Below are 10,945 nucleotides of genomic sequence, written 5' to 3'. Positions count from 1 at the left end.
ATGGCGGCGGAGGATCGGTGCCGGTCTGACGCTGCTCGGGAGAAGCGGCGGGAGCAACTGAACCGCTGGCTGGTCTCGGACACGGAGCGGAGCGTCCCCCCGGGGGGCCCCGGTTCCTTCCGCCGCCCTGGCCGGGTCCGCTTCGCGCAGGGGGCCGTGTTCATGGCCGCTTGTTCGGCCGGAGACCGGGAGGAGGTGCGGCAGCTGCTGGCGGCCGGAGCCCCCATAAACGGAACCAACGTGGACGGGCTGACAGCTCTGCACCAGGTACATGGGGGGAACTTCCTGCCAGCACCCCGAGAGTGACAGGGACCCCAATAATAGCAGGTGGCGCTTTAACGGGATCTACCCCATCTAGAGCCCGGAATACAACCGGGGGGGCCCTGCATGGAACCCCGAGAATGACAGGGACCCCTTAAACAGGATGGGCCCCATAGATAGGAGACCCCTCAGCAGCCATTCATTCCAACCCCACGTTTATATCTGCGGGGCCCCCCCATCCATTCTGCCCCGTTCTATCGGTGATATTCGGGACCCCTTTAATCCACGCGCCGTTCATCAAGCCATATAAGTCCATGCGGCCGGCGTCCTCGCCTTCCATACCCCCCGGCGCCTCGGGGCACAACCATACCGTACGCTCCGCTGGGACGTACCGCGCCGCTGCATACGGTGTCACTCCCAGCACATCCAGGCGCAGCTCGCTTACTTGTCATAATCTGTTAGATAACGCTTCAAAAATAACCTCTCCCTCCCGTCCACTTTGCTCTTAATACCCCCCCCCCCCATGTCTCTTCTATACAGCCACATATCATGCCCTCTTTTTCCTCCCCAGGCCTGTATAGATGAGAATATGGATATGGTTCAGTTTTTGGTGGAAAACGGTGCGATGGTGAACCAGCCGGACAACGAAGGATGGACCCCTCTTCACGCAGCGGCGTCCTGTGGCTTCGTGAGCATCGCTCAGTGAGTTCCCTCCGCGTTACCCCCTCTCGGACTATGCTCTCCCTTTTTTTTTTTTTTTTTATTACGTTTTGTGCCTTTTAATTTTTTTTTAATTTTTTTTATTTCATATTTATTTTTTGTTATTAATCCGACCGCATTAAAATTCCCCCTGTTTAATAAAATTAATAAATATTAGAGAAATTCTAACCCTTAAGGACCCCTGGACTAGTCTGCATTTATAGACTCAAATACTGACCCAATAGCCCCCCCCCGGGCAAGAGGCCCTTTTGTTGCCCCCCCCCCCTCAAACACGCCGTGATATAAAGTTGAAGGCGTAGATCTCTTGTACACGTCTGCCACGCATTGCCACCCCTGTCAGGCACCAGACTGTGTCTTCTACCCATGGGGGGGGCGTTCTGTATAGTAACCGTTAGTGCCCCCCTGCTGCTGACTCGTCTGGCTCCAGGACCGGCCGGGCGTGCGAAAGGAATTAAAACAAACTCCCCGCTCTGTTTTAAGACTTGAAATCTGTGCCAAAGAACTTACAATCGTTTGTTGGGGGGGGGGGTTGATGGAAACAATACGTAAGGGAAGAGAACGCAGGCGTGACGGCTCTGGGCCCCGGGCTCCTGACGCCCTTTACCTTCTCCTGTCACAGAAGTGACTTATCGCTAGGGGCTAGCCTGGCCTGTCAATTCCAAGCCTCGCTCCCCCTCAACGAAAGGGTCTGATTGGCTGCTTTGGGCCAGATGTGCTGTTTGATTTTGTACAAAAACATAGGATTTTGGAGACTTTGTTTTCGGGGTGTGACGGCTGCAGAGAGCAGTAATCTCCGTAATTAATCAAATGTCGCTCTGTCTCGCGTTCTTCTCTGTGCGCAATGTGTCCAGGACAGGGACAGTGTGTATATATATATATATATAAGAAATTTTAATTTTAGTTACCATGGTAACAGGCGTGTAGACATTGTAGTTTTAAAGGAACAGTAGATCTATGTACAATGATGCACACGACCGGTCAAATGTTTGGGGTTGTTTAGCCATTTCACTTTGTCCATTAAAATACCAATAAATGGATCAGAAATCCAGCGCAGACGGGGTTAATGCTGTAAATGACTATTTTTAATGGAATCTCTTCATCAGCCTACAGAGGCCTTTATCACTCCCATCACTCCTGGTTCCAATGGCCCTTTATCACTCCCATCACTCCTGGGTTCCAATGGCCCTTTATCACTCCCATCACTCCTGTGTCCCAATGGCCCTTTATCACTCCCATCACTCCTGGGTTCCAATGGCCCTTTATCACTCCCATCACTCCTGTGTCCCAATGGCCGTTTATCACTCCCATCACTCCTGGGTTCCAATGGCCTTTTATCACTCCCATCACTCCTGGGTTCCATGGCCCTTTTTCACTCCCATCACTCCTGTGTCCCAATGGCACGTTGTGTTCGCTGATCCAAGTTTAAAAGGCTAATTGATTGTTAGAAAACCTTTTTGCAATTATGTTAGACAGAAATCTCCGTGTGTGCGTAATGTGTATATATATATATATATGACTTTTGGTTAGCTGTGCTTAGGGCTGTTGGAGACATTTTCTCTGTGCTGGAGGGGGGGTGGTGGTGGCGGCCCTGGGGCCCTCAGGCCCTCAGGCCCTCGGGCCCTCGCCGTTATATGTGGTATAATGCTTTGCAGAAAGGCCGGAGTAGTTCTTTATACTCTGCAGGCGGGCCGTGATCTCTCACCGGCTGTTTAACCCCTTAAATCCATATAGACGACATTACAGGATTATTCTTCTAATTCTATGTGAAGGGGACGGGGGGGGATTATTTAATCCACGGCTGAGAGCCAGGCAATTTATTTAATCTGAGCGATCAGTTACAGGGCTATAGTTCACAGTCGGCGCTTTATTGGTAATTATTACATGGAAGGATACGCCATAAGGCACGAGGAGACTCCAGCCAGCAATGACTCCACACATCATCCTCAGCCACCCGCTGGCTCGTCTTGCAGTGTGTCCGATTACGATGGGTTTGTTTAGCTGAACGCCTTTCGCCGGCTTCTTGATGATCTCTGGCATGCTGGCGGGACAGGTTCTTCCAGGGACACACAATCAGCATTAAGGTATTCGGAGCGATACACGCCTAAACGTTTTAAGAGAAACAACAACAACAACAACTTGCCTTTCTGGCTATTTAGCATCCTTACGAGGAATGCGCGGCAGGGGGCTCTGGCATCAAAATGGTTAAGCCAATATACGCATATGGTGACCCTAATTTTGGGGACAGAAAAAAAAATCCTCTGACGTCACAGCGACTGCGGGCCCCCCAGAACAGCACATGATCGGAGTGCCTTTTATATTCCAGAGCTGGAGGGGGGGGGGGGGGATGGCGAGATAGTTGTCACTTTAAATTAACTATTTCAGTTCCACAATTGTTGACCATGAAAAAATTCTTCTGAACCGGTTCGTTGACGGACATTATTTTAGTCTGCCTGGGGTCGCTCTGCTCCTTAGAAGACGCGAAGAAGACTTTTTTTTATTATTTTTTTTTTTTTGTACGCCCGAGACCCGTCAACACAAAGCAAAGTTATAAAGCTGAACGTTGTGTGATTCTGCCCCATTCATTAAAGTTGGGGGGGGGGGGAGGGCACACTTTGTTTACCGCCGTTTTTATTCTTTTTCCTTCAAGAACCGATCCGAAAACCCATTGTGTGCCGATCCTCTGCCCTTTCTGTTTGAACAGGTACCTGATATCTAAGGGGGCGAGCGTTGCCGCCGTTAACAGCGAGGGCGAGCTACCGCTTGATGTGTCGCACGAGAGCGCCATGGAGAAGCTGCTGAAAAGTGAGATCAAAAAGCAAGGTATGTCCGTCACCATTTAACGTTTCAGAATGTTCTAATTCCACGATCAAAATAAGCAAAGCATATATTAGAAACCCACCATGGGGGCAGCCGTGCTGATACGCCTCATTATCCATCGTCTTTTAAGCAGGAATTAATTAATATGCTTGCTTTGCCACCTTTTGCGGTAGATCTCTGCTTTTATATGGCGAACTAGTAACTTTTTAACCAAATATTCCAAAGCCACTACCAAAAAACAATAAAGCCCGATCCATATGGGGTTGTAATAAATGAATTGTTACGCTACGCTGCGAACATGACCGTTCCACCTTAAATTATCGGCGTATTCACCATTAAGCCAGTTTCTATAAACCGGAACAGTTACAGAAGCCATTGAGGTTCTACAATCCGGTGGGAAAACGAGCAGATTGGAAAGTCCAGGTACAGCTTACCTAGAGTCCGCTTCTTTTCTGTTTAGGTGTAGATCTGGACATCGCCCGGAGGGAAGAAGAGGAGATCATGCTGAGAGACGCGCGGCTCTGGTTGAACAACGGGAAGTACGAGGACGCCAGACACCCCACCACCGGCGCCACTGCACTCCATGTTGCGGCGGCCAAGGGGTACACAGAAGTCATTAAGTAAGTTGGGTCCGTTACGTTTGGGGCTTGGGTAGAGTTTTAATTATAAATAAGGAGCTGAATGGCAGACGAGTTCGAGGTAAGCATGAACGATAGATGGAGCGAGGAGACGCACTGTAAAGAAAATCCAGGGTGAAGATTTTCCATATTCGCTATACTCTGGTTTTCTTGGATTTTGCCCCTTTTTCCAGTGTTCATATAGTTTTCTCCCGCCGCGTTGTGCCTTCTGTACATCTTCCGTCCGCCCCATGTCTCTCACTCTTCCTGTCTGTCCCAGGCTGCTCCTACAACTGGGGTTTGACGTGGACTCCCGTGACTTTGACGGTTGGACTCCTCTGCACGCCGCGGCTCACTGGGGCCAGCAGGATGCTTGCCGTCTCCTGTGTGAGGCTCTCTGTGACATGGAGGCTGTCAACAAAGTGGTGAGGGGGTCGGAGGTCTCCTCACACGATACACGGACGCCTTTTAACCCCCCCCCCCCGAGTTACCTTTGCACCTTTTTGCAGTGTCTCGCGTGTCTGTCCTCCTGGCATCTCTCACGGCCTCTCTGTGTGTCGCTTGGGCCTTCATCTTGTATGTTTTTCCCCAGCCGTTTTCTTTGTCGGCTCTCGCTCCTGACAGATTTCTTGCAGTTGGCTCTCGAAACCCTAAAGCTAACAGCGTTTCTCTTCCAGGGTGCTTTCTGTGTGCCACTTTTATTGAATATAGTGTATTTTTTTTGTTAAAATATCCGTTTTTTGGGTTTGTACAGGGACAGACAGCTGCTGATGTCGCAGACGACAGTATAGAGTCTTTACTAGAAGAGCTAAAGGTCAAACAGAGTGTGGTGAGAAAGCTCTTCTTACATTTATGTCTCTTTCTACTTTCTTACCTAAGATTTATCTCTTTTTATTATCTCTCGTTTCTTAATTTTGCTCCTTTTTTTTTCGTCTTTCTCTCCTTAGCTGCGCGTGGAGAAGATGAAAAATGCTCCACAGATTCTGTCTCCAACCGGCCCTCCCAACCAGAGCGTGAGCAGCAAGACCAGGAGGTGCGTGAGGAACCTTGATGCTTTTTGTGCGGCTGTTATCGTGTGTAATGTGGGTGGAAACAGTGTGGCATGGCATATATATATATGTGTGTGTGTGTGCGCGTTGTGAGTGTTGCACACTGATTGTGTCACGGTGAGTGGTTTGTGCCATTTTGGTTTGCTGTGTTTCACGATAGAGAAGCGGTATGTTGCACATGGATTGGGGCACACGACTTGTGTTTTTTTTGGGGGTGCACGGTGTGAGCTTTGAGTGTTGAGTGACACCAGGTGGTGGCCCCCAGGCACCTTTGCACATCTTGCACTGACCCCTGCACGGTCCCTGCCCCTGCCCCTTGTTCAATTAGGAGTTCTATTTCTCGTCTGAGCAGCCAAGAGAAGGTTGCACTACGGGTGCAGGATAAAGAACGCCGCGCTCAGCCCTCCACCATGGCTGGACCTACCGCCCAACCCATTGCCTCTAGCTCCGACGCCGATTCCGGCTCTGACGCCGAGTCCGGTGAGTGAACCCCGTGTCCGTCGGTCATCTTGTTTGCCCGTCATCTCTTTATTCCATCTGACCCATTACTGTTTAATTTCACCAGTATACATTGTCCTTTTACTATGGTTCAGGCTAATTCCTAGGACACTGACACTTATAATCCTTCATTTATAATTTGCAGAAAAGGTGAAAGCTCAGGAAAGAATTAATAACCTGAATAATCAGCTGCGGAACCTTTCAGGAACTGCTGCAAAAAAGGTGAGCGAGCGTCGCCGATAAAAGCTTTCTTCTACGCGCGGTGTTGCCAGCGGCACTGCTGATGGGTGCGTGTTTAATCCCACCACGTAGCCTCCGGTCACTCAGGACCAAGCCAAGGCCGAGCCAGCCTCGGGATCGTGGAGGGCCTCTCTTAGGAAGACCGGAAGCTCCAGCGCGTTGAGTTCTGGTACCGTTTCTGAGGAAGGGAGGAGAGCGGCGTTACCAAAATCTGCTTCCAGTTCCCAGCTATCAGAAAGGGTAGGAGTCGCCGCATACGATTTGCCACCACAGCGTGACTTTTTGTCACCCCCCCCACTTTTTATCCAAGCTTCTTCATACCTTAAATCCTCCCAGTTCTTTATATCTTATGATACTCTCGTTTTTTCTTTTTGTTCGTTCTTTAGTAGCCGAATACCGCTATCATTCTAATGGCCGTCATCTTTTTCTTTTTTTGTCTGTAGGAAAAAACTGGAGCTGAGCTTCGCTTAGCCCGTGTGCCCCCCAGCCAGAAATTGCTAGGCGACCAGGAGAACCCTCCGCTTAGCCGTGGTTCACTTTTCCAGCAGCGTTATGGGGAGGACGGGTTGGCTTCACTTCGCAGGCAGAGAGGAGAGGCCCTTACCGCTAAAACAGAGACTCCTGTTTCAAAACGAGAATTCTTGACATCTAAGCCTGAACCCTCTGTATCGACTACAAGCACAATGCCTGCCAAAACCGACAGCAACGTTTCTGCACTTAATGCTCTTGGAAGGTAATGACGATTGTTTATTAAAACGCATCTTCATAACAGGTTTCTCACAATGTGACGTTCGTTATCCAACCTTTGGTATCAAAGATGATGATCTGTTGCTGACACGGCTTAATGGAGGAGCAGGTGGCCATTTGTTCATTCGAGCTGGGAAAGAAAACCAGATGATCCAAATTTTCCTTGCGTTTTTCTTTCCCAGCTTGTATAGAGATGTGGGTTCCAAAGTATAGTTTAATTGCAGCCCATTCATTCTTTTAGACGCACAGACGCTTCGAATGCTGCCAGTACCACCACAACCTCCACCACCACAGCCACCACGAACTTGGAGACTACGCACAACCCTGAGACCAAAGAAAGACGCAGGTAAGCACACTGCTTGTTTGTTGTTTTTTTTTTGTTTGTTTTTTTTTACTGTCTTTGCATTCTTCTGCCAACCCGCTGTATGTTAATTGTTTTTGTACTACACTCAACACAACAGGTCCTATTTGACCCCTGTGAGGGATGAAGAGGCAGAAGCTCAGCGCAAGGCAAGGTCTCGTCATGCTCGCCAGTCTCGTAGATCAACTCAGGTTTGTGGTTGCCTCCTTCTTGTGTTTCTCATTTGGTTGTATACACAGCACCATCAATGGTCTGTGTTTGTTGGCTCCCCGGCTCCTTCTCAATCAGCTTCTCTCTCCCTCCCGTGTTCTGCAGGGAGTGACTCTCACAGACTTGAAAGAAGCTGAAAAGGTGATCAAAGGTCAACAGGAAAACAAGGAGGCTGAGCCAGAACCCGTCAAAACCCAAGAAGAGGAGAGCAACAAGGACAACCAGTCGAAAGCCAGGAGCAGCCGTGGGTCAGGTGAAGACGCGGTGAGTGAACGTAGGTCAGGTTCTGATACCTCGAACATGCACGGTGTTTTGGGTTTGTAGGAAAGATCGATGCATTTCTGATACATACTGAGGCCATAATATGTTATATATATTGTTTTCTCTTATATTTGAAGAGTGAAGTCAGCTGGAGGGCTAGGATTGCCAGCCTGCAGAAATCAGACCTTTTAGGACTAACTACTCCAGATTCCGGTCCAACTTCCCACCGAAGAGCAGCAGGGCAAGCTTTAGAGAGCAAAGGTAAGGTGACTGAGAATAGGAAATACTTTATGGAAAAAGTTAGTTTTTTTAAAATTGACATTATGTCAAAAAAAAAAAAAATCAGCGTGGCTTTGGGGATCGTAATGTCTGAAACCCATCTGTTGCTTGTAGAACTGCAGAAGTCCCAGGAGGATGAAAAGGAAAGTGATGAGAGAGGTGGGAGGAACAAAGCCGGCATTCGGGACCGCAGGAGGCCGCGAGGGAAGAGGAGATCCACGGGGGTTCCACAGACCACCAAAGATGTAAGAATTGACTGGTAGCGCAGAGAGTGTTGCGGTGTAGAGACGATATAGTCTGTGAGGCTCAGATGGGAACGGACCTAATGATGATCCAAAGGATGCTTCTGATTTGTTTTTTGTCCAATTACTGTTTCAGAGCGATGGAGAGGAATCTGAAGAGGAAGATGGGGAAGAGGAGAAACCACGAGCTCAGGTGCCTAGGCTCATTTGAGAAAACCTTTTCTTAATTAAGTAGGATGTTGGATATATGTTTGTGCTGAAGAAATGTGCATGGTAGATAATTCTTTGTAACGTTGGTTTTATGTTTGATGTTGCTGCCCGGCTGAGCTACCCTGTCTCTTTTGATTGGTAAGTTACTCGCCAGATAACGTGATCTGCTCCATGATCTGCTGTGGAGTATTTGACTGTAATCTACCTTGGAATTTAAGTGACACAATGTCTCTCTTCTCTTTTTTTTTCCTCCCAGGTAGATGGACTTGGCTCTCGGTAAGATACATTTTATATGCTGTGGCTTACTTAGTCCTTCTAGCTGTGTGTGCAAAGATCAAACCACAAAAAAACGTGGGAGGTGGTTGCCACGCTTATGCAATTGGCAGAACAATTCAGTGATCTGTGTGTCTCAATCGTCGTTTCAGGGCAGATAATGTATTCAACTCGCATACCAGCGGCCGTGCAGAGAGAACACTGGGAGCAGAGCATCGGGATACAAAAGACTTTAAGAAAGTGAGACAACTTGTTGTGTGTGTGGTCATCTCCAATGACCGGAAATTATTTTGCTACATAGTGTCATGTTCTTCAACATCTCTGGTTAAAGAAGATGTTAAGTTGGCAGTTACATGTAACATCTTTCTTGGGGGTTTATGGGGCTGCTAAACCTGCATAAAGACTATTTTTAGGTTTAATGAGATGAATTTACCCGTTTGCTTATGTGTTGGGGGAGTCATCCATGTACTGATCCTGTTTCTTTTTGGGTTGTTCTGTTGCTCCAGCTCTACGAGGACCTAGTAAGAGACAATGGACGCCTCCGTTCGCAGCTGCTAAACACCCAGAACCTGGTGAACGAAACTAAAGCAGAGTTGGAAAGAGCCACGCAGGTAACCAGAAGCCGGGACCCAGAGAAAGCTGGCTGGGTCACTGTGGAGCAAAAACGTTAAAGCCTTTCGTCCTAGGCCGTGAATAGACACCGTAGAAGAATTCTTACAACAACAATTCCCATTCTGCTCCTTACACGGCGAGGATCTTGGAAGTTGTAGTTAAACTGGAGGGGTTCCTGGGAGATAACCCCATCCATAGAATGATTTGTTTACGTTTTGACACGGTTCCCAACACTATTTCTTGGTGCATAGCGGGAAGAAGTCGGAACAGCTGGCTAGGTCAGAGGTCAAGTAGTGGCCCCAAGCTAATTAAAAGGGTCAAGTACTCCAGGTCAAGTTAATCTGTGACATACGGTCTCAGAATGTAGTAGGACGCGGCGTAAAACGATCAACTAGTTGATCTCGGACAAATAAGAGAGACCCTGTGGTCAAAGTCACCATCGTTCACAAACCCTTCATTTGTTTGTTCCTCAGAGACAAGAAAGAAGCGTTGACAGATCTTTCTTGATTGATACCGAGAAGAAGGTAAGAGGCAGACTCAGCTCAGCGGTTTTCTTGCACATGGCGTGCGGTGCTCAGACACTGTTGATTTTCTAGCGCGTACGTGTTATGTTTACTATGAAGGCCACACGGACTAATGGGATATTGTCCTTTCTCTCCTCTGTGCGATCCGCAGGAGAAGATTATACTGGAGCGCAGGGTGTCTGAGCTGCACGAGGAAATGAAGGTAATTGCAAGCAGCTATAGATTTTTTTTTAGTTTAATGAACTAAATTCAGCATATATATATATATATATATATATATATATATATATATATATATATATATATATATATATATATATTTTTTTTTTTTAACTAGCTACAGACTTGGCAAAAAAAGTTTTTAGAAGATTGTATTAACCCCATCTTATCCACATCTACATATTTTCCCTTCTCACCGATGTTTCCAAAGCACAATATCCCAACATTGTTATAGGATCAGTACTGGCACGCAGAGCCCTTGTCTGGTCATGTATAGCGCATGCCTGGTCATTCCGTGTTCGTTAAAATAATCAGGCATGTTTTTAGGCCCAGTCTATACATGTTAAGAGCCTCCTGCCTCTGAAAAGACAAGTCGTGGAGCTTTGTTGCTTGGTTTCCTCAAATAGTAACTTAGTTTTCATGTTTGTGATCTATTTTCAGCGAGGGGTTTTTATGGAGTTGACCCCACTGCTTCTTCTCATGACTCTTTCTGTTTTTTTCAACACCCTCAGGTTCTCGGGGATCTGAAAGCTGACAACCAGCGCCTGAAAGATGAAAACGGGGCCCTAATAAGAGTTATTAGCAAATTGTCCAAATAGTGCAGCTGTTGTGGGCCTGCTCTCTGTGGTACCCGGGATTTCCTGCTCTCCCACTTTTCACAAGCTTTGGGACCGACCAGTTGGACATAGAATCTTAAAATGAGATGTTGGGGGCGATATGATATGAATCCCCCCCCTTTCTCCCTATTGCTTCACTCCTTTCCTTTTTTTGTGCAGCCACCCCTTTACCGATCCGGGATTTGTCA

At 47.7% G+C, this 10,945-nt stretch overlaps 1 protein-coding gene across 1 annotated transcript; it reads left to right on the top strand.

Annotated features, from left to right (window-relative positions):
• LOC149276260 (protein phosphatase 1 regulatory subunit 12A-like) lies at nucleotides 1–10,739 on the top strand. Its single transcript, XM_089503822.1, has 22 exons — nucleotides 1–267; nucleotides 833–963; nucleotides 3,683–3,801; nucleotides 4,259–4,418; nucleotides 4,696–4,840; nucleotides 5,170–5,244; nucleotides 5,363–5,448; nucleotides 5,793–5,944; nucleotides 6,108–6,184; nucleotides 6,646–6,935; nucleotides 7,191–7,295; nucleotides 7,411–7,501; nucleotides 7,626–7,784; nucleotides 7,919–8,042; nucleotides 8,175–8,305; nucleotides 8,439–8,495; nucleotides 8,769–8,788; nucleotides 8,938–9,025; nucleotides 9,292–9,396; nucleotides 9,871–9,921; nucleotides 10,073–10,123; nucleotides 10,653–10,739. Exons 1-22 carry the CDS (start codon nucleotides 1–3, stop codon nucleotides 10,737–10,739), a joined length of 2,571 nt encoding a protein of 856 aa, XP_089359948.1.
• Nucleotides 10,740–10,945: the final 206 nt, after the last annotated feature.

This window comes from Sceloporus occidentalis, unplaced genomic scaffold (assembly GCF_023333645.1).
Source record: "Sceloporus occidentalis isolate IW3139 unplaced genomic scaffold, rSceOcc1.0.p SCAF_243, whole genome shotgun sequence".
Taxonomy (NCBI): Eukaryota; Metazoa; Chordata; class Lepidosauria; order Squamata; family Phrynosomatidae; genus Sceloporus; species Sceloporus occidentalis.
This window is presented reverse-complemented; position numbering and strand designations above follow the sequence as displayed.

Coding starts and splice junctions, on each gene's coding strand:
- LOC149276260 (XM_089503822.1), top strand. CDS start 1: ATGGCGGCGGAGGATCGGTGCCGGTCTGACGCTGCTCGGGAGAAGCGG. Junction 268..832: donor GGCTGACAGCTCTGCACCAG/GTACATGGGGGG, acceptor TTTCCTCCCCAG/GCCTGTATAGATGAGAATAT. Junction 9,397..9,870: donor AGTTGGAAAGAGCCACGCAG/GTAACCAGAAGC, acceptor TTTGTTCCTCAG/AGACAAGAAAGAAGCGTTGA.